At 38.5% G+C, this 24,251-nt stretch overlaps 1 protein-coding gene across 1 annotated transcript in view; it reads right to left on the bottom strand.

Annotated features, from left to right (window-relative positions):
* Nucleotides 1–24,251, bottom strand: part of CCDC192 (coiled-coil domain containing 192) — a gene marked incomplete at both ends in the record, with an annotated part of 196,262 nt that overhangs the window by 124,980 nt on the left and 47,031 nt on the right. The window contains 2 exons of the mRNA XM_079916030.1: nucleotides 22,608–22,664; nucleotides 23,590–23,721. Coding sequence (XP_079772156.1) covers nucleotides 22,608–22,664; nucleotides 23,590–23,721 — 189 coding nt within the window. The remainder of the gene's footprint in view (nucleotides 1–22,607; nucleotides 22,665–23,589; nucleotides 23,722–24,251) is intronic.

Genomic DNA, 24,251 nt, shown 5'->3' with positions numbered 1-24,251 from the left:
AAGGGTGTACGGGTCAACCTCGCACTCAGTAATAAAAAACAGAGGCCCCACTTTTAGGATATTGTGATTTTTACTTATACAAGAAACAACCATTGAAGCAGAGGCTTATAGTCAGAGATTTCTTTTCTTTTTAACATCTTTATTGGAGTATACTTGATTTACAATGGTGTGTTATTTTCTACTTTATAACAAAGTGAATCAGCTATACATATATTTCCATATCTCCTCCCTCTTGCATCTCCCTCCCACCCTCCCTATCCCACCCCTCTAGGTGGTCACAAAGCACCGAGATGATCTCCCTGTACTATGCGGCTGCTTCCCACTAGCTATCTATTTTACATTTGGTAGTATATATGTAAGTCCATGCCACTCTCTCACTTCGTCCCAGCTTACCCTTCCCCCTCCCCGTGTCCTCAAGTCCATTCTCTACGTCTGTGTCTTAATTCCTGTCTTGCCCCTAGGTTCTTCAGAATCTTTTTTTTTTTTTTTTAGATTCCATATATATGTGTTAGCATACAGTATTTGTTTTTCTCTTTCTGACTTACTTCACTCTGTATGACGGACTCTAGGTCCATCCACCTCACTACAAATAACTTGATTTCATTTCTTTTAATGGCTGAGTAATATCCCATGGTATATGTGCCACATCTTCTTTATCTGTTCATCTGTCGATGGATACTTAGGTTGCTTCCATGTCCTGGCTATTGTAAATAGTGCTGCAATGAACATTGTGGTACATGACTCTTTCTGAAGTATGGTTTTCTTGGGGTATATGCCCAGTAGTGGGATTGCTGGGTCGTATGGTAGTTCTATTTTTAGTTTTTAAAAGAACTTCCATACTGTTCTCCATAGTGGCTGTATCAATTTATATTCCCACCAACAGTGCAAGAAGGTTCCCTTTTCTCCACGCCCTCTCCAGCATTTATTGTTTGTAGATTTTTTGATGATGGCCATTCTGACTGGTGTGAGGTGATACCTCATTGTAGTTTTGATTTTCATTTCTCTACTAATTAGTGATGTTGAGCATCCTTTCATGTGTTTGTTGGCAATCTGTATATCTTCTTTGGAGACATGTCTATTTAAGTCTTCTGCCCATTTTTGGATTGGGTTGTTTTTTTTTTTGATATTGAGCTACATGAGCTGCTTGTAAATTTTGGAGATTAATCCTTTGTCAGTTGCTTCATTTGCAAATATTTTCTCCCATCTGAGCGTTGTTTTATCGTCTTGTTTACGGTTTCCTTTGCTGTGCAAAAGCTTTGAAGTTTCATAAGGTCCCATTTGTTTATTTTTGTTTTTATTTCCATTTCTCTAGGAGGTGGGTCAGAAAGGATCTTGCTGTGATTTATGTCATAGAGTGTTCTGCCTGTTTTCCTCTAAGAGTTTTATAGTGGCTGGCCTTACATTTAGGTCTTTAATCCATTTTGAGTTTATTTTTGTGTATGGTGTGAAGGAGTGTTTTAATTTCATTCTTTTACATGTAGCTGTCCAGTTTTCCCAGCACCACTTATTGAAGAGGCTGTCTTTTCCCCATTGTATATTCTTGCCTCCTTTATCAAAACTAAGGTGACCATATGTGCGTAGGTTTATCTCTGGGCTTTCTATCCTGTTCCATTGATCTATATTTCTGGTTTTGTGCCAGTACCATACTGTCTTGTTTACTGTAGCTTTGTAGTATAGTCTGAAGGCAGGGAGCCTGATTCCTCCAGCTCCGTTTTTTGTTCTCAAGATTGCATGGCTATTCGGGGTCTTTTGTGTTTCCATACAAATTGTGAAAATTTTTATTTTAGTTCTGTGAAAAATGCCATTGGTAGTTTGATAGGGACTGAATTGAATCTGTAGATTGCTTTGGGTAGTATAGTCATTTTCACAATGTTGATTCTTCCAATCCAAGAGCATGGTATATCTCTCCATCTGTTTGTATCATCTTTAATTACTTTCATCAGTGTCTTATAGTTTTCTGCATACAGGTCTTTTGTCCCCTTAGGTAGGTTTATTCCTAGGTATTTATTCTCTTTATTGCAGTGGTAAATGGGAGTGTTTCCTTAATTTCTCTTTCAGATTTTTCATCATTAGTATGTAGGAATGCAAGAGATTTCTGTGCATCAATTTTGTATCCTGCTACTTTACCAAGTTCATTGATTAGCTCTAGTAGTTTTCTGGTAGCATCTTTAGGATTCTGTATGTATAGTATCATGTCATGTGCAAACAGTGACAGCTTTACTTCTTTTCTGAGACTCAAATCAATAGAATTAAAAATGAAAAAGGAGAAGTAACAACTGAAATACAAAGGATCATGAGAGAATACTACAAGCGACTATATGCCAATAAAATGGACAACCTGGAAAAAATGGGCAAATTATTAGAAAAGCACAACCTTCCAAGACCGAGCCAGGAAGAAATAGAAAATATAAACAGACCAATCACAAGCACTGAAATTGAAACTGTGATCAAAAATCTTCCAACAGACAAAAGCCCAGGACCAGATGGCTTCACAGGTGAATTCTATCAAATATTTAGAGAAGAGCTAACATCTATCCTTCTTAAACTCTTCCAAAATATAGCAGAGGGAGGAACACTCCCCAACTCATTCTATGAGGCCACCATCACCCTGATACCAAAGCCAGACAAAGATGTCACAAAGAAAGAAAATACAGGCCAATATCACTGATGAACATAGATGCAAAAATCCTCAACAAAATACTAGCAAACAGAATCCAGTAGCACATTAAAAGGATCATACGCCATGACAAAGTGGGGTTTATCCCAGGAATGCAAGTATTCTTCAGTATACGCAAATCAAGCAATTTGATAAGCCGTATTAACAAATTGAAGGAGAAAAACCATATGATCATCTCAACAGATGCAGAAAAACTTTCGACAAAATTCAACACCCATTTATGATAAAAACCCTCCCGAAAGTAGGCATAAAGGGAACTTACCTCAACATAATAAAGGCCATATATGACAAACCCACAACCAGCATCATTCTCAATGGTGAAAAACTGAAACCATTTCCTCTAAGATCAGGAACAAGACAAGGTTGTCCACTCTCGCCACTATTATTGAATATAGTTTTGGAAGTTTTAGCCTCAGCAATCACAGAAGAAAAAGGAATAAAAGAGATTTCTTTTAATTTCTTAATTCCTTGCTGTAAATGTGTACTTGCCTATATTTAATAAAAGTTCTATTTCCAAAAAAAAAAAGCAAAAATGCAGAGGGCCTTTTTGTGACCGAAGACCTGGGCAGATGGTAGAGGAAAGAGGTGTGGTTGCAAATAGCCCCAGGCTTTGTCAATATCAACTGTACCCACAGATGTGAAAAGACAGACTTTCCCCCTACAAAGTGTGGGAGAAACACCTGTATGGTCAGATGACCAAGTGCACCAACGCTTTCAGTAACTACTCAGAGAACAAGTACAAAACAACCAAATGCCTTTGTAGACACTATTAGGGGAGGGGCAGGTTGGCCTGCATTTCTCTCTGGCAATGCAGAGCCGATAGGCAAGGTATTTCATTGGGTTGGGGCACTTCTTGAGAAGTATTAAGGGATACTGTTTCCTTTTCTCCCTGGAAATCTTGCCTTGAGGCCTGACTCTGAGGATGGTATCCAGCCTGCAACGCAGACATAGACTAACCCTGAAGCTAGATATCACTCACTGTGCCTCAGGGGCCTGAGGACGTGTCGCAATGTCTGGCCCTGCAGTAGCAGCACCTCTGCTTGAGGGCCATCTTATCTGTCATGCTTCAGAACTCTTCAACTGCAGAGATCTGTGCTCTAAAACGAAGCATGTGGGCTTTGCTTTTTCTGGAGCCTCTGGTGTAATGTCCTTCCCCAGACATTCCCAGAGCTCCCTCCCTCCCTTTTCTGCTTTGGTATTATCTTACCAGTGAGACCTTTCCCTGTCGCTCTATATAAAATAACCCCCCTCTCCTAGGATCTACCCAATTCCCATACTGTATTTTCCTGTTAAGCCTTTTTGTACCATCTGACATTTTATACATTTACTGGTTTGTTTGCTTATTACCTTTCTTACCCCACTAGAATATAAGTTCCATGAAGTCAGGGATTTAGCCTATTTTGTTTACTATTTCCTAACCATAGGCATCCTTTAAATATTTGGGAAATAAATGAGTGAGGTCTTAAGCAAAGCTTTTAACTCTGATCTCTCTGAGTTTGGGCATCAAGGGAATGACAGATGGAAAGGGCTTTTTTTTTTTTTTGCAAAGGATGTTATCTGAATGGGGCCAGGGTCCCAAGGTTAAACAATGTACCCACGGGACAAAGTGAAAACCTCTTCATTTTGAGAAGGGCAAGCAGTTTTCAGTGTTTCTTGATTAGGTGATATTAGGTGATAAGGCAGGGTCCTACCAAGCTCAGAATATTGTCCTTGGTGGAGTGGCAATGGTAAGTTTCTTGTCCTTAGGGGAAAAGAATCAGGATAGTTGATTCAAATGTGGCCTTAGAAAATGCCAGAGTCCAATAATTATTGACTTGTCTCTAGATTTTAATTTATTTAAATCTTCCCTTTACTGTCCCTTGATTTACATTTTGGAAACCAAGGTAGCCGCTAGAGCTTGGGAAATATGTATAGTTATATCAAAATTAAGTTTTATAGTATGATTCATAATTGACTGGATTTTTTGTTAGCCCATCTGTTCCCTGGTTTCTGGATACCGTCTTTTATGTGAAATCTCTCATGGCAGTTACGGTCATGCTGCCATGGAGGAAGTAGTCAGCCATTAGGAAAGGTTCTTTAAACATCAGAGGGCTTAAGGACCACCTAGGAGGTACCTGATCTTCCAAGCTTCCTTCTTCTCTGTCACTCTAAATTCCACATGCCAGGGACAGTAGTTCTGAGGTGGACTTTATGACTTCCTGCAGGATAAACTCATAGCTTCAATGTTGGTAAAATGGAGATAAACCCATAGAGTCCAGGAAAACCTGGTTGCCCAATCCCACATTAAAGATGCCTAGGGAGTTTAGAAGAGATTCACGGGATCCTTAGAAAGATCAGTTCTCTAACCTCCTGTAGAACTGGATCAAGAAAAGGGGCTGAGAAGATTTTTGGATTTCTGAAAAAAGAGGCTGGTCCTTAGATGACTCCTCTAGCCTCAGGATGCCCTACACAAGTCACAGCACCTTCTGCTGTTAGCACTGTGGCCTCAGTCAGTGGCATTCTGGAGCCAGCTCGTACAGGCTCACGAGAGCAAGTTGTTAACTTTCAGGAAAGTTAGGAGCTGCATGATCTAACATTGGTATCTTAAAAAGGGCCAGAGTGGGTGGGAGTATGAATGTAAACCACTGAAATAAGCAAACACTATAAATTGGGGCTCCTCCCCCTCTCCCAAGAGCTGGTAGTTAAACATTCACCAGCACAGCACTAGCCCTTCGTCATCACTTAACATTACTGTGACAGTTTGCCTCCTTGGACTTGGTGTGTGTGTATATGTGTGGAGACACATGTAATATGCGTATACTATGGGGATAGGAGGATAAAAGGATGTTTGAAAAAATATTAGCTGTATGGTGAACAGGGGGCCTGGGAAGTATGATCTAAAAGCTAATGAGACATTTTTATGTTAGAATATATTTAGACTAATTCTTGTTAAAAATTTCACTAGTTTAAGAGTAGGTCATTAAAAAGAATTATTATAAAGATGCCTATAACTTATTGATAAGGAGCCAAGGTGGTACATATGGTTAGAAACTGATACATGTGGAAGATCATATTTTTATAAAAACAAACAAAATCATACCAACTTTAAAAAATTTACATGTGCATATGTGTTTTTCTATGTTACGGAGTATAGAAATTACATGCTATTGACATAAGTAGTGAGAAGGTAGGAAGAAAAAGAAGGAAATTTTAAAATTCATATACCTTTATCTTATTGACCTTTTAGCCAGGTATTCATTGGTTACATTTTGGAGTTGCAGAGCAAGGGCCTAGCAAAATGACTTTTAAAGAGTGACTTACTTAGAAATGTCAATAATATGAATGAAATGTCATAAATGTAGATGAAAATTTTTGAGAGAAATTATCTTCATTCAGTTTTACATACAACATTCGCAGTATTAGCTACTCAAAATAGGAAAAATTTAAAATAATACAAATCAGTAAGTGTATGAAGATGATTGTACATGAAATGCTAAGGTTAAATGAAAAATATTAGAGGGTGTGTGTATGTTTGTAAGTGCTTTAAAATCCTTTGTGAAGGGGCTTCCCTGGTGGCGCAGTGGTTGGGGGTCTGCCTGCCGATGCAGGGGACATGGGTTCGTGCCCCGGTCCGGGAGGATCCCGCGTGCCGCGGGGCAGCTGGGCCCGTGGGCCATGGCCGCTGGGTCTGCGCGTCCGGAGCCTGTGCTCTGCAGCGGGAGAGGCCGCAGAGGTGAGAGGCCCACGTACCGCAGGAAAAAAAAAAAAAAATCCTTTGTGAAAACAAAAAAGGATAAAGCTATCCCGGAAAATGGAGACCAAGGCTGCTTAAACACATACAGGCACCATGCAGACAATGGACAATTAATTTGTGCTGAGGAACTGGAGCCTAAGTGTCTTTCTGCCTGTCCCAAGTAAGACACAATGACTCTCTAACCTTGGACCAGCTCTTGAATCTCCCTGTAAATTGTGGGGATCCAAGGAGAGAGTAAGCTTCTTTATGAAAGGATCTCAGAAGCCATGATGCAGTACATACAATTTAGCCGTAGAGGTATGTAAACAAACAAACAAAAACCATCAGGAGGCCTGGCTCCTATGCTCATATTCACTGTGGTGTTAAATGTTTGCTGAGATGTAAGCTTTCATTTCAGATCTTTAAAGCATATTATAGAAGTGACCACACAGACTCTATAAAAGAGAACATATATAATTGTATCACTGACTCCACCACATCAGATAAAGGCAATCTCCCTACAGTCTCAACTATTCCTCTGGAAATAACATAGATTGTTTACTCTACCAGAGAGCCACCTGTATTTGTCTGTCTATCAGACTTTAAAGATAATGAGAGTACAGGGCCAGGAGCCTAAAGCTGGGTCTGTTGACATAATTAGGTGGTAACTCTCCAACTCCCAAAGTTCGTTTAGGAATAAGAGAGAAACAGGCACCTCTTGCTCTATAAGGACATTTCTTTTTAGTTTGATTCCTAGTAATATTTGCCTAATTTGTGTCCTCTCTGCTGTTCAGTGGTTAGTTAATTTAGGGATGACAGAGGATCTTTACCTGGGACATGGGCTTAAGCACTTCTGAAAAAGTGGCTCTGCAACTGATATGAGTAGACCTGTAATAAACACTTTACAAAACACATAATTCCAGGATTCACTTCAACAGCTAGTAACTTCACCAGGAAAGCCCAGCACTACTAAATTCTTTACTGTGAATCCCTGATACAGTGTACTAAGAAACTGCTGGCTTTCCTCAAATGCAATAGAAGATGCCATGACCTGAAAGTCCCAGCATTGCCCACCCCAGTCAGTTTCTGAGGAAACATCTAATAGCATAGCCAGCTATAAAATTATGACACGTCTGTTGGCCTTTTACTTCAGTCTTCTCCTCAAGATAACAACTAGGCTTTCACCTCTTCTTGCCTCTGCACAGTCTGCTTCCCCTGCCTGGATCTCTTTCATGCTCACCCCCATTTTCGCTTGGCCAATTCCTCCTCATAATTTAATACTCAGCTCAGGTATCAACCCCATACATGAAGGCTTTACTGAGCAATCCCCATCTCTAGTCTGGGTTAGGGATGCTTCCTGTGAGCTCCCCCATCGTAATTTTTGATTACTGTGATAACGTGTGATATGACCCGTGTTTGGTCAATCTCTTTCTTATAGCAGTGGTCTTTTAAAAAAAAATTTTATTGGATTATAGTTGATTTACATTGTATTAGTTTCGGGTGTACAGCAAAGTGAATCAGTTATACATATACATATATTCACTCTTTTTTAGATTCTTTTCCCATATAGGTCATTACAGAATATTGAGTAGAGTTCCCTGTGCCATACAATAGGTCCTTATTATCTATTTTATATATAGTAGTGTGTATATGTCAATCCCAATATCCCAATTTATCCCTCCCCTCCTTACCCCCTGGTAACCATAAGTTTGTTTTCTACATCTGTAACTCTATTTCCATTTTGTAGATAAGTTCATTTGAACGCCTTTTTTAGATTCCACATGTAAGCAATATCATATTTGTCCTTCTCTGCCTTATAGTAGTGGTTCTAAATTTTGGTTGCACATTACAATGATCCAAGGGGATTTGTAAAGCCTTAATGCCCTGTCTGCACTCCAGACCAACGAAATCAGGGTCTCTGGGGATGGAACCCAAGATTCAGAGTTTTTTAAAGCTCTCAAGTCGATTTCAATGTGTAGCCAAGGTTGAGAACCACTGCATTAGATGGCAAAGTCCTAGAGGGTGGGCTGGCTCTTTTGTGCTTCAACCCAGCGCACAAGCCTATATGATGACAAAATTTTGTTAAGTTAATACAAGTGAGAATATTTTAGACTTTTACCAATTGATATTAAGAGGTATCAGATTATTTTTTCTGGAATACAAGTGGGTTAAAAGTAAAAATTACAAATATCATATTTACTAAAAATCATTAAGTCCATTGGCTTTACATCAATTATTTAGGAGAAAGCTATTGTGTTTTTTTCATATATTCTGAAGACTCTTCTGATAGTATTCTATATTATTTTTATGTACATTTTCTAAGGTAAAATAATGAATTTGAAGAATTGCAAATTTGTATTAGTACTTCTACAGTGTTATAGTTTAGATTATATGTGTAAGGCCCAGGTTCACTGTTTCTCAGTGTTCTGCATAGGGCCAGCTGCATCCACATTAAAATATGATTCCAGACTCCATACCAGACCTGGATTTAGATTCTTTGGCAAAAAATGAGAAATCTACTTGCATCTTTTCTCTTTTTTATTGAAATATAATTCATATACTATAATATTAATGCTTCTAAAGTGTACAATGCAGTGGTTTTTATATATTCACAAAGTTGTGCAACTCTCACTACTATCTAATTACAGAAACTTTTAATCAACACAAAAAGAAACTTCTTCCCATTAGCCCCCATTCCCCATCTACCACCTACCCCTCCCTCAGGCCAATAGCAACTAGTAATCTATTTGCTATATCGATGGATTTGCCTACTCTGTACATGTCATATCAGTGGAATCATACAATATGTGGATTTTTGTTTCTGGTTTCTTTCACTTAGCATTGTATTTTCAGGATTCATTCATCTTGTAGCATGAATCAGTACTTCATTCCTTTTTATGGCTGAATAAAATTTCATTGTTTAGGCATACCACATTTTTTATGGGATAGTCATCAGTTGATGGATATTTGAACTGTTTCACTTTTGTCTATTGTCAGCGATGCTGCTATGAATATTTGTTTACAAGTTTTTGTGTGAACAAGTTTTCAATTCTCTCAGACGTATACCTAGGAGTAGAATTGCTGGGTCATATGGTAACTCTTCTACCTGTATTTTAAACAACCTTTTCAGGTGATCCTAAGACTCACTGAGATTGAGAACCACTTTCCTAGTGTCTCTATTTCCTCCAAGGCACTGCACCTGCAATCTTAACAACTGCTAGCCGGTGTGAAATTGTATCTGCTAACAGGTGGAAAAGAAGGGCTATCATAGCATCCAATAAATGATGATTCATAAATAAAAAGATAACTGCTAAGCTAGTATAAATAGCTAATAGTATCACACTGCTGTCTTTGTTTGACAAATTTAAATCCTGATGTAACAGACAAGATTTAAAGAAACAAATAACTAGTAGTAAGTCAATCATTAAGAACTCTAGTATCCTCCTAGGCTACAGTTAAATTTGCCTTGATTTATTTTTGTCTGAGAACCAAGAGCTTACCTGGTCAGGCACCCCAGGAACCAGATTCTGGGTTTGGTAGGTATGGTGGAAAAATGACATTTTTTTTGCCTTCCAAGCATTTTGAGCATGTTTCCTAAACTTGGAGGTTTCCCTACCTATGAGTCCTCACCTTCTCAAGGTAGAAGCCTAAAATTCACTTGCCACCTCCCTTGCATCCTCAGTGCATGCTGGAGCCCTGCTCTCCACCAGTCAAAAGCATCCATGCCAGAATCCAGATCAGAACACTTTTGGGTGCACTCCACTCGCAGCAGAAGCACCCTGTACACAAGCAGAGGTTCTAGAGGAAGCGTCCAGGGCTGGCATCAGAGGTACTATTGGGGGCAACATGGGGGTGGATGGTTCCACCAGGGCAGTTCTATGTAATTTAAGCCTCATTCCCAGCTTCAGTTTCCAAGTCTGGCCCTCTGGCCCTCCTAGAGGGTTTGGAAGTCACTCGTGATCTTCATTTAGTTCCTATTCTGTTTAAATTGGTATTTCTGTTAAACAAGAATACAGTTGGTATCACAGGACTCTACCTTAGAGGCGCCACTGATGCTGAACTGTCTAGAAGCTTGCTCCAAATACACTGGTTAGCTTTAGGGCCCTGGCAAATCTCTTTGACAGAAAAGCCCTCCTTTTTGGGTTCAGTTTGACAAATTCTCTCTACCACTCAGAGTATAAGAAGTTTCACTGATGCAATCTGAACACTTTGTGATATTTGACACTAATTATAAAATATTTGCCTACACAACAGTAGGCTGATTTCTAAGGTACTCTCTGCAAAACACTAATTCTGAATCATGATCTCTTTGCCAAGTCCATCAGTCTAATAAGTTTAGGTGGTCTTATTTCTTAATCAACCTCCCTGTCCCACTACCTTTCTTTAACACATATGTATGTACAACAACAGCTTTAGAATACAATGTCTGATAGCTTTATCTAAGCATCAAGGATAAATGGAAAGTTTTAAGGAAAAATATGAATCTGTGAGTTTTGAACTTTGTATATACATGTTGTATATTTAATAACACCTAATCAAGAATATATCCAGCCATTGCTTTCAACAAATTCCTTCCTATACTTTCTGATATAAAGAAACTCCTTAGACTCTAGTGAGCAATCTGGAACATCCATAAGAAGATGGTTTCTGTGATGTCAAAGAAAATCCCATGCAAGAACCTGTGAATGTACTGAAATGTACTGTTTATGTCAAACCTGATTCTTTCCCCAACACCCTCCATCCTCAAACAGACTACTGCCCATAACGAAGAGACCAGGTTTTGGGTTTCTTAAATCACTCCGAAATGAAATCCAGAAGAGAAGTAGTACTTCGGTTGATGTTTTGACATTTCATCTTTATCTTCTTTGGGTTTGGTTTGCTCTGGCATGTGGGAGTCCACAGGAAATGTCACAAATATCAATTGTTACTTTCTAAAATATAGTGAAGCTGATGTCTATAATAACTCCCAAGGCACACAGTATATGTACACACCATATAGACCTAAGAATACATCTGCGAACCTACAGTTTCAGACTGAGAAACACCAGCCTGGAGCCTTGCTACTGTGCATTTTTAAGGCAACACATAGTCATTGCAAAAAGAGAGAGACCCTGCTGTCATAATGTTTATTCATGAGGGCTGTAGAGAATTATATTTTTAGGCTAGAAAATTTTCCCAGAACATATGCTCTTGAAAATAAAACAAATAAAAATTCATCCATGAAAACTAATCACAAAGTATCCTAAGAAAACAAATTTGGCATACTTATTTTGAATACAATTGTTTATCCTCAACAATGCAGATACATAAGACCTGAGTGGGGGAGCAGTGGGGTCCAAGTGGCATATAATTGTACTGGTGTGAATGCCCAAAGGGTCACACTTGAAACTGACCAGAAGAAGATCCATTTGCTAGGAAGTCATCCTGAAGTCTAAAGTCTTATCCTGAGATCCACCGCGGAAAGGCAAAGTAAACACCCCAGGCAACATACTTTTGGGGAAGTTATGGAACTATCTTCAAAATGTTCCTGAGTCTCTCCAACTAAACTTTGAACTATTCCAATATGCTAAAAAAAACCTTCACATTTATGAGCATTTAACACGCTAGTTTTTCAGGCTGAAATCCACCTCAGTCTTAGGTTTCCATCCAGTGTAACTTTTGTCTACAGCAATGACTAGCTAAGGGTTTTAAGGGTTACTGTGATAAAGCTCTTTAATTACTTTTCTATCTCCAGGGATGGGTATGTTTCAGGTGTGGAAGAGTGTTCAGGAGGAAACATTCCCCTGAGCTCAAACTGGACATAACTTGTTCTTAATGCTTAATGCCAACATCTGGCAGTATTCTCATTAGCAATTCCACAAAGCAGAATAATGCCTCTTATTCTCATTTCTGCCCAGTCCCTCTTCTGAACTTCCAGTCTGACTGTTTGCATTGTTCCCACTCCCACCCACAGCCTGGTGCGCCCTGCTTTCTCCCCTCCCCGGACAGCAGCCTCCCTGTTTGATCTCCAGGGTTCTTCCTCCTCCTAACACTTCCTCTTAACTGGTTCTTCCGTAAAAACAGACAATAACAATTCAATCAAGAAAGACAATTCATTAGCAGGAACAATCAAGTCTCCCTGCACCCAATAAGCCTGAAGGATGAAAGACTGGCTTGTTAGGATCAGCACAAATAGTTGAAGGATGAACAATTAATAACGATATCTTTTGGTTTTGCGTTCCTTAGCCTCTTCCTGGAATCTTGTGACTGACTTCTTTCTGTGAGAAGCTCAAGTTCTCCTTAGTTCCTGCCACACAATTGCCATAAATTTTTCATGAAACAAAGTTCAAAAGGTGTAGAGCTATTATTTTAGGTTTTCTTCCTTTTAAGATGACTCATACCTAAACCATTTGTCAGCTCTCTGACTGGTTATCCTCCTTTGAGAAACCACACCCGTCTAAACAAGTCTGTCCAAATCATTTACGTTATGTGGTTGCTGATTATTGTTACAGGTTCCAAGGCTATGACAATACCTTTTCACTTATAGAGGCTCAAGAGAACTCGCCTGAGCCCTTCTCTCTCCCTGCAGTCTCCCAGTGGGGTTTATGTCAGTTCTCAATAAAGGGACTTAAAACAAGAGAAAGAGATTGGGCAAAAAAGCAGGATTATTTATATTTCAAACACTACAAGTGATAAACATCTGCACATAAGCAGTTATTAACATTTAAAATGAGAAACAATTTCCCTTTTCCATTTTGCAAAAGAGGAGACTGACATCTCCAATGATTTCTAGGAAATGATATTAAAATGTACTTGCTTAAAAAATAAATTCTTGACCATTCTGAGGTCCCTTATTCAATTCAATTGAGGGTGCTTCTATTCTAGAGGAATTCCTGACGGTATTTGAGAATGCGAAGGCTAAAGCAGGAAAAGGACAGAAGAACAAAATAGGGACGTGGAAAAGTGTGTGCCAGCTGACCCTCCTCTGCCCTCCGCTGGCTCCCCTACCACAAGCACACTGATGTTTTCAGAGATGTGCATCCAAAAACGAACGGCAAAAAAACTTTGGCTAAGTCAGCTGCATTTCATTTAGTACTACACATGGGGAATATGCGTCATCAAAACTCCCAGGTGGGATGTTTGTTTATGGGGTCAAGCAAGAATCGGATAGAATCAGGTGAGATGACATTCTCCAGGGGGCCGAGTAAGTAAAGCTTAGGAAGGCGAACTTAGAGGGACAGGAGTGTGGTCAGAATTGCCTCTTAGCATCAAAGATGATCTTTTCCAGTTGCAGCTCCTCAGCAGTAGTTTTCCATTCCCCATGGCACTGACAGCTGCCTAATGCAATCACTGTGTTTTTACTCAGGTGACAGGGAGCAAAAATGCCCATGTTCCTCTGCGCCTCCTCTGGCAGGTGCAGACAGTGTCCTTCAGTTCTCCCAGTGTGCAAAAGGAATATGTACTTTTCCAGGTTCAACAGGGACATGTATTTATTGTGAAGGCAGTGAAGTACTTATGAGTCAAACTCAATAAAAGGGAATCTGGTGCTGAAAAATATATGCTTTCACACTGTTAGAAAAATGTCAAAACACTTATTGCAAATGATGATCAGGATAAAGTAGCAGCAGTAAAATTAATATCAAGGGACTTCCCTGGTGGCACAGTGGTTAAGAATCCGCCTGCCAATGCAGGAGACATGGGTTCAAGCCCTGGTCCGGGAAGATCCCACATGCCGCGGAGCAACTAAGCCCGTGCGCTGCAACTACTGAACCTGCACTCTAGAGCCTGCGAACCACAACTTCTGAGCCTGCGTGCCACACCTACTGAAGCCCGGGCTCCTAGAGCCCATGCTCCACAACAAAGAGAAGCCACCGCAATGAGAAGCCTGCGCACCTCAAGGAAGAGTAGCTCCCGCTCACTGTAGCTAGAGACAGCCTGTGCGCAGCAAGGAAGACCCAACGCAGCCAAAAAATAAATAAGTTAAAAAAATTAATGTCAAGATTAATGAGGGTTGGCTGTGTTCCAGGCACTGGATCCTTTACCTGTATCATCTCATCTGGTCCTCACAATAACCCTACTGAGGCAGGTTCTATGATTATCCCGTTTCACAGATAATCATGATGCAGAATTCTCAGAGCGTTCTCTCACCACTGATGCTGTTAAGGTCAGCAATGAACAAAGCCATAGGGATGTTTGCTGGGTTTTGTTGTTATTGATTTTGTTTTGTTGCATTAGTTAGCCAACACTTATACAAGATTTGCTGTATGGCAGGTACAGTGCTAAGAACTTGGTAAGTGTTAACTCATTTAATCTTCACAACAACCCTGTGAGCTAGATACACGTATTATCATCAATTTGAAGTTGTGGAACTTGAGCCTCAGGAATCAAGCAACCTACTCAAGGTCACCCAGCTCGTGAGCCAGGGGAACAGGACTCTCACCCCACAGTCTGTCTGGAATGTTCCGAGGGAAAAATGTCTTATACAAGCAGTTGATGCTCAAGCGTTTCTTAAATATTTAACCAATTTTCTGAATTTGCTGGGGCAGGGATGGGTGTGGTGGGTGTATGGGTATTGTGAAGGAGAGGTTGAGGAGGGGAGGTACAGGCCTTTTTCCCATCTCTTTTCTTCTTTTCAGACCTTGACAGTGACTCTTATACCTCATGATGATTGGTGTGAGAGCTCACATTTCCTCTTATGAATGTTACTGCCTAGTAAACCTAGTAGTGATGATAGACCGATCACTGGGGATTAGAAGTTCTCTAACATGTGACTGGTCAAAATCAGTTTCAATGCTAACAGCTAAAGTTAACAGCTCAGAGTTTATTTTACTTAATAATTTCAGTACTGCACATTTAACAACAAAATAAACTACAAAATAGGCTATATTTTCCCTCAACTATCAAAGCATACATTTATACCCAACTCTTTAGACAATCCGTTAAATTTCAAATAAATCCAAACTGGAGACTTCACCATCCTGAAGGGGAGTTGCCCCTGCTCCAAGACTGACACCACCCACCTAGCACTGTCCTGCAAGGAGAGGAAATTAACACTCGCTGATGGAGGGTTGAGCATCTGGAAAGCCTGTGGTTGAGAGGCCTGACCTCATTAATATAAGAACCTACAAATATCTCAAGTAGTGGGGGCTGGAGTTCATTGCTTTGAGAAGGAAATGAAAATAAACCAACTCAAGGGGAGGAAGTTGGTTCATTCAAAATAGAAAGGATGAGGTACTGGGGGTGCTTCAGATGGCAGGGACCATACTCCACTTCTACCCAAGTCCTTTGATTAATATGACCTCAAATAGGCAGGAATGTTAAGGAAGGATGAATCCTGACTGCTGTACATAGACCAGAAGCTCCCACAAATCTTCTGGTAAGGCTTAGCACTGAACAAAAAGGCCACTGGTCTTTGAAGGGCCAATAGGCAGAGGGAACGGCAGCCATACTTCACTAGAAAATAGTGCCCCCCAACTGTGGGATAGTAAAATCCCTGGGAATCCTAGGCAGATCCCAAGAAGAAGGGAAGACCACTCTACCTACCAAATGCCTGAAACCAAATTTCTTCTTAACAATGACAAGAGAGAGCCTTGTCAGATTTGTATTTTTTCTTTAAAGCAATTTGATATTTTTGTCCTTTGAATATCATGCAGCAAGATGTGGAGGGATATTGTACATTCTCTTTCATCCCTTTTCATTCTCTGGAATTTATTGCATAACTTTTAATCTCAAGTTTTACCTGGTTTAATAATAATAATAATTCTTAAAATAAAACTATTTCTAACGTTGCTCACTCTGAGGTCATGTTGTGGATACCTATAGATCCAAGATAAGATGAATGACTTAAACACTGGTGTAGCAGAATCTGACATCCACTCATCAAAATCCATGCTTCCCTCTTCTTCCTGGGTGCATGGCTAAACTGCCTCTCCCAGCATAATTAATGTGGCCTCATGACTGAGTTCTAGCCAATGGAACATGAGCAGAGGTGAGGCGCTCCACTTCTAGATACAGCCCATTATAAACCTCCCAAGTGAATACCTCCATGATCTCTTCTCCTCTGGCCAATGGGAATAGAGAGGATCCCAAAGTAACCTGGGAATCTACACATCAAAGATGGCAAAGGGTCATTCAGTCTTGAATGACACTGAGTTATGATGAATGAGCAAAACCTGCCCATCAACAAGAACATTCACAATAGACTCTTACTGGAATGAGCAGGAAATAAACTTCTGTTGTGTTGTCACTGAAATTCTAGAGTCCCTTTGTTACAACAGCAAGCTGTATCCTAACTAAAAAAGTCAACAACTATAAAAACAAATTCCCCTCATGTGTAATCACACACTCATGTCCTTTGTAATGAACATCTTTAAAATTATAGAATAGATGTAACAAAACAGCCATCTAAATTAAAATCCAGTATTAAGTCCATATTTAGGCCACCTATAAATGTGTTTGTTTGCCACACAAAGCCCTCTACTTTGTTTGAATTAATCGCCAACATTTATAAATGAGGAAATTTCACAAAAAACTTGGACTTTCATCTGAAAAACTGGATAATTTGGTCAACTGGGGCTTCATTTTCCCTTTTGTGTAAGTCCTGCACTCTCTAGATTAACACAACTTGTTCTGGCCATCCCCCCCTCCCTGCATTAATTACTTGGCCTTTGAATGCAGTTGAATTTGCCTGCTGGATTATTATAAATAGTTGGGGATTAAAAAACTATGCAGTCCAATCAGACTACAATTGCAATGAGTAAAGATTACTTTATCTGCATGTTATGCCCGGGGCTTCTTTTGATGGAACTTACAGAAGCAGCTATATAAACCTCATTACGAAAGATCTATTATAAAAAAAAAAAAGACAAGACAAAAAACAACAACAACAGAAAAACAAACCCATTACTGCATTTGCAGATCTGATATTTTTGATGGGTTTTTCCCCTTCACTATATATTTCAATATTCCCTATATGAAATCCAATATAAACTCTCATTTCAGAGTTAACTCATTAGAAAATAAGTAGTAATATCTCCTACCCCTAATAAGATAAGAACTATTTATCTGATCATTTTCCTTGCTTTACTTTTGGCTTTTAGGAAGATCAAAGCTATATTTCTGTTTCAACTATACCGTATGGAAATTTATGACTTAAACATGAATATTCTATTTTTTCTCCTTTTATTGCTATTTTATTTCAATATATATGTTTTTAATTATGTTTACTTATATGCTTTTAAAAATTCAGCTATTTTATACTTGTATTTCTTATGGGCAACCTCAAACTCTTTGTGAAGTTAGAATATAAATAAATATGGTTAAATTAAATATTATATTTAATGTTTAATGACAGAGTAAAATTATATCAAGGGAACAGATAAAGTTTAATATTCATAAAATGCCAGGCTATGTTCATTTAAGATATACATTTTTAAAAATTTTGTTTCTTCCCTTTTTAAAATAGTATAAAGTTATAAATAAATAATTTCTTGGTATTTCTGGATGATTTGCTGTAAACTAGAGGGACATTCTTGTTTGTTGTTGTTTTATTTTAAAAAATTAACATTAAAAAGCAGCCAGCATATACAGATAGATATGTTCTCTCAGTTGCTTGTCCATTCACTCCACAGGTAAACCTATTTGTGTCAAGAACTATGTATATTGCAGTTCTATTTACAATAGCCAGGACATGGAAGCAACCTAAGTGTCCATTGACAGATGAATGGATAAAGAAGATGTGGCACATATATACAATGGAATATTACTCAGCCATAAAAAGAAACGAAATTGAGTTATTTGTAGTGAGGTGGATGGACCTAGAGTCTGTCATACAGAGTGAAGTAAGTCAGAAAGAGAAAAACAAATACCATATGCTAACACATATATATGGAATCTAAAAAAGAAAAACAAATTGGTTATGAAGAACCTAGGGGCAGGACAGGAATAATGACAGAGATGTAGAGAATGGACTTGAGGATATGGGGAGGGAGAAGTGTAAGCTGGGACGAAGTAAGAGAGTGGCATGGACATATATACACTACCAAATGTAAAACAGATAGCTAGTAGGAAGCAGCTGCATCACACAGGGAGGTCAGCTCGGTGCTTTGTGACCACCTAGAGGGGTGGGATAGGGAGGGTGGGAGGGAGACGCAAGAGGGGGAAGATATGGGGATATATGTATATGTATAGCTGATTCACTTTGCCTCTGAGGTGGGAGAGCCGAGTTCAGGGCATTGGACCACCAGAGACCTCCCAGCCCCATGTAATATCAATTGGCGAGAGCTCTCCCAGAGATCTCGGTCTCAACACTAAGACCCAGCTCCACCCAACAGCGAGCAAGCTCCAGTGCTGGACGCCCCATGCCGAACAACTAGCAACACAGGAACACAACCCCACCCATTAGCACAGAGGCTGCCTAAAGTCATACTAAGTTCAAAGACACCCCACAAAACACCACTGGATGCAGCCCTGCCCACCAGAAATACAATATCTAGACCCCCCACCAGAACACAGGCACCAGTCCTCTCCACCAGGAAGCCTATACAAGTTACTGAATCAAACTTACCCACTGGGGGCAGACATGAAAAACAACGGGAACTATGAACATGCAGCCTGCAAAAGGGAGACCCCAAACACAGTAAGTTAAGCAAAATGAGAAGCCAGAGAAACACACAGCAGATGAAGGAGCAAGGTAAAAACCCACCAGACCAAACAAATGAAGAGGAAATAGGCAGTCTACCTGAAAAAGAATGCAGAGTAATGATAGTAAAGATGATCCCAAATTTGGGAACTAGAATGGAGAAAATACAAGAAACGTTTAAAAAGGACCTAGAAGACCTAAAGAGCAAACAAACAATGATGAACAACACAATAAATTAATTAAAAATTCTCTAGAAGGAATCAATAGCAGAATAACTGAGGCAGAAGAACGGATAAGTGACCTGGAAGATAAAATAGTGGAAATAAATACTGCAGAGCAGAATAAAGAAAAAAAGAATGAAAAGAATTGAGGACAGTCTCAGAGACAACATTAAATGCACCAACATTCAAATTATAGGGGTCCCAGAAGAAGACAAAAAGAAAGGGTCTGAGAAAATATTTGAAGAAATTATACTTGAAAATTTCCCTAATATGGGAAAGGAAATAGTCAATCAAGTCCAGGAAGAGCAGAGTCCCATACAGGATAAATCCAGGGAGAACATGCCAAGACACATATTAATCAAACTATCAAAAACTAAATACAAAAAAAATATATTAAAAGCAGCAAGGGAAAAGCAACAAATAACAGACAAGGGAAACCCCATAAGGTTAACAGCTGATCTTTCAGAAGAAACTCTGCAAGCCAGAAGGGAGTGACAGGACATATTTAAAGAGATGAAAGGGAAAAACTACAACCAAGATTACTCTACCCAGCAAGGATCTCATTCAGATTTGACATAGAAATTAAAACCTTTACAGACAAGCAAAAGCTAAGAGAATTCAGTACCACCAAACAAGCTTTACAACAAATGCTAAAGGAACTTCTCTAGGCAGGAAACACAAGAGAAGGAAAAGACCTACAATAACGAACCCAAAACAATTAAGAAAATGGGAATAGGGTCATACATATTGATAATTACCTTAAATATAAATGGATTAAATGCTCCAACCAAAAGACATAGACTGTCTGCATGGATGCAAAAACAAGACCTGTATATATGCTGTCTACAAGAGACCCACTTCAGACCTAGGGACACATACAGACTGAAAGTGAGGAAAATGAAAAAGCTATTCCATGCAAAAGGAAATCAAAAGAAAGCTGGAGTAGCAATTCTCATATCAGACAAAATAGACTTTAAAATAAAGACTGTTAACAAGAGACAAAGAAGGACACTACATAATGATCAAGGAATCAGTCCAAGAAGATATAACAATTGTAGAGATTTATGCACCCAACATGAGAGCACCTCACTACATTAGGCAAATGCTAACAGCCATAAAAGTGGAAATCAACAGTAACACAGTCATAGTGGGGGACTTTAACACCCAACTTTCACCAATGGACAGATCATCCAAAATGCAAATAAATAAGGAAACACAAGCTTTACATGACACATTAAACAAGATGACTTAATTGATATTTATAGGATAGTCCATCCAAAAACAACAGAATACACTTTCTTCTCAAGTGCTCATGGAACATTCTCCAGGATAGATCATATCGTGGGTCACAAATCAAGCCTTGGTAAATTTAAGAAAATTGAAATCGTATCAAGTATCTTTTCCGACCACAACGCTATGAGACTAGTTATCAATTACAGGGAAAAAAACTGTAAAAAAATACAAACACACGGAGGCTAAACAATACGCTACTAAATAACCAAGAGATCACTGAAGAAATCAAAGAGGAAATCAAAAAGTACCTAGAAACAAATGACAATGAAAACACAATGACCCAAAACCTATGGGATGCAACAAAAGCAGCTCTAAGATGGAAGTTTATAGCAATACAATCCTACCTCAAGAAACAAGAAAAATCTCAGATAAACAACTTAACCTTACACCCTAAGCAATTAAAGAAGAAGAAAAATACCCCAAAGTTAGCAGAAGGAAAGAAATCGTAAAGATTAGATCAAAAATAAATGAAAAAGAAATGAAGCAAATGACAGCAAAGATCAGTAAAACTAAAAGTTGATTCTTTGAGAAGATAAACAAAATTAATAAACCACTAGCCAGACTCATCAAGAAAATAAGGGAGAAGAGTCAAATCAACAGATTTAGAAATGCAAAAGGAGAAGTAACAACTGACCCTGCAGAAATACAAAGAATCATGAGGGGTTACTACAAGCAACTATATGCCAATAAAATGGACAACCTGGAAGAAATGGACAAATTCTTAGAAAAGCACAATGTTCTGAGACTGAACCAGGAAGAAATACAAAATATAAACAGACCAATCACAAGCACTGAAATTGAAACTGTCATTACAAATCTTCCAACAAACAAAAGCCCAGGACCAGATGGCTTCACAGGAGAATTCTTTTTTTTTTTTTATTTTTAACATCTTTATTGGAGTATAATTGCTTTACAATGGTGTGTTAGTTTCTGCTTTATAACAAAGTGAATCTGCTCTACATATTCATATATCCCCATAGCCTCTCACTCTTACATCTCCCTCCCACCCTCCGTATCCCACACCATGATTTTATCCAGATTAGCTCATTGCAAATCCCAAATGGATGGTGACCAGAATTTATTATTTTGCAGTCTTTTTTGTTGGACTTTGGGGCTGCAGCCTCTCAGGTCTCAGATGGGTCTGAGTTTGTTGTTGTTCAGATTGGCCATTGAACATGACTGGCCACTGTTCTTAATCAAGAAGTCATCCCATAACACCCAGGATATGGATGGAGGACATAACTAAAAAGATGGCGATCAACTCTTTGAGGAAACACTTAAGGCATCAGGGTTGTTCAGATCCTTGGGAAGGGACAGTGGCAGGGTGACGATCACTGGTTTATGCACGTGGATACACAAGGCTATTGTGACAAGAGATGCTCATTAGTTGTTCTCTGAGTGAAGACAGGCTAAAGTAAAAATGAAAATTTTCCTGGAACTTCAGAGGGTCTCTCTCTCAGGGGAGGACTTGTAGCACAAAATGGACAGTTCCATATCTGATTTGTTTATATGAGCACTTGCCTAAAAATCACAAGACTGGGGCAAAATAAATATATATAAAACAATGCTTCTCAAAATATGGTGTAAAGATGGGCAACAGCACAGCATCTGAATCTAGCATCCCCTAGAAATACATATTCTCAGGTCCTATCCTAGGCATATAGAAAACTCCAAGCTATTTGTTCTTAAAAGTTTTCCAGATACTTCTTGATATACTAAAGTTTAAGAAGCACTTCCCTAGGCCTATATGTGAGGTATCTATAATTTCCACTTCTGTTCACTCACTAAACTATCCTGACTTGCTTGTCTTTCTACCCTTAGTTTCCAGTTCTCTTATCCTGATAGTACCTGATTAGACCATCTGATTATATATAAGAACTCAGTTTTGTAATTTTTATCATCAACACAAACCAGAATTGAATTTATAGAAAGCAGCTTTGTAGAGGTAATAAAAATACTGATTCTTAGCTTTGTGATTTGGTTTGCAGTGGAGAAACCGTAGTTATAACTTCTGAAAAGTTTGTGTTCGTTTCCAGAATAACAATGATATAAATTAAGGGATAAATAAAGGAGAAAAACACTTACATAGGCTACAAGTTGCTCCTGGGAAGCTTTCACTTCAGCTTGTAATTTTTCAATACACTGAAAAGGAGCAAAGTTTAGAAACAAAGTACATAACTCTTCCTTTTACACGTTCAAAGTGTTCCAGATATAAACATGTACCAGTTCTCATATCTTATGAATGGCAGCATTATCTCAGCTAGATGTTTTTAAAATCATCATTAAAGAAATCATCGTTCCCTCCCCCCAGAAAAAGAAAGAAAGAAATCATCACTCCCATCGCTCTTTCTCTTCCACTCTATGGAAGAATCCAGCAACAGAGTACATGAATTATTAATAATTAGCAGATGATTGGGAAAAATAATGTTTGCTTGATGTACTGTAGGTAATGTTAACCCACCTTTTATCATATATACATACATGTGGGAGCCAATGGATTTGTATCTGCCTTTGGAATATATGGATATATTTTGTGTGAATATACATATTTACATATAGATACAGATTATCTATCTATCCCAAAGGCAGATACAAACCAATATGATAAACAAACGAGATAAATTTATGTAATGACATATATAAATATCTAGAAATTCAGAGATTGGTAATTTCTTATAAAGTGATTTATTAAAAGTCAATGAAAAATTTTCTGATCCACTTGTTTCACTACAGAGAAAGAAGCTATTCCTTGATTAAGTTCAACCTTGAAAACCAAAAACCATTTATGTAGTCAATATCATGTACAAAATAAATAGAATATTCAGCTAATATGGTTCAAAAGAATACATGTCAAGCAAACTTTAAAAATATCACCAAGAAAGTTAATTTTTGTATGTGAATATTCATCAGGGAATACAGTTACATTGAGCAAATACAAATACTGTTATTTACCATCTTAAACTTAAATATGGACTTCCAACCCAGCCAGAAATAACTATAGAATTGTCAGTTCATATAAGTTTAGGTAATCTTTAGAAATAAAGATTATTTCTCTTCTACAGCATACCTGGTCTTTTGCAAGGACCAGTTTTTCATATGGTTCCCCACTGTCTTCCTTTCGGTCCAGAGCCTCTAGTTTTTTCTCCAGCCAGGAAACTTGTTCAAGCAGCTTTGATTTTGTTCCTTCAGAGGCTGAAAGCTAAAGACATTTGCTTGTAAGTGTATGGAAGTACAATGATTTTTTTTAAAGCTCCTTTTAAAAGTCCGACTTATAAATGAATTGCCTTTCACCAATATCTATTAAATATGAAAATGGCTTTTGAAACGTTCCTCATAGATGACAAATGACTAGTATAGAGAGTTAAGGAAATAATGTTGATTTTATTTATTTTTAATAATAAAGGTCTTTCTGAGCAAGAGATGAGACCACATAGTTCAGCAGGCAGAGAGATTTGTGGTGCAACAATCTCAACAGTCATCTTTATTATGTTTAAACATTGCACTTTACTTGTACAGCTGAACCTGAAATCTGTATTGTGGTTTACATAGGGTTCTTGAAACTTAACTCTTGGGGGACTACAGCTGTCTAGAAAGAGCAGGAGTTCTGACTCCCTTGAATCTTTACCATTAAGCAGTGAGGTAGAAGGAGCTGAAGGGAAATGCAGGAATTTCTAGTTGAAGTCTGATCAATGACAGATCTATGCTAAACCATAACCAAAAAATGTCTAG

This window comes from Stenella coeruleoalba, assembly GCF_951394435.1.
Source record: "Stenella coeruleoalba genome assembly, chromosome: 3".
Taxonomy (NCBI): domain Eukaryota; kingdom Metazoa; phylum Chordata; class Mammalia; order Artiodactyla; family Delphinidae; genus Stenella; species Stenella coeruleoalba.
The sequence above is the reverse complement of the archived record's forward strand: the minus strand, read 5'-3'. Positions and strand labels throughout refer to the sequence as shown.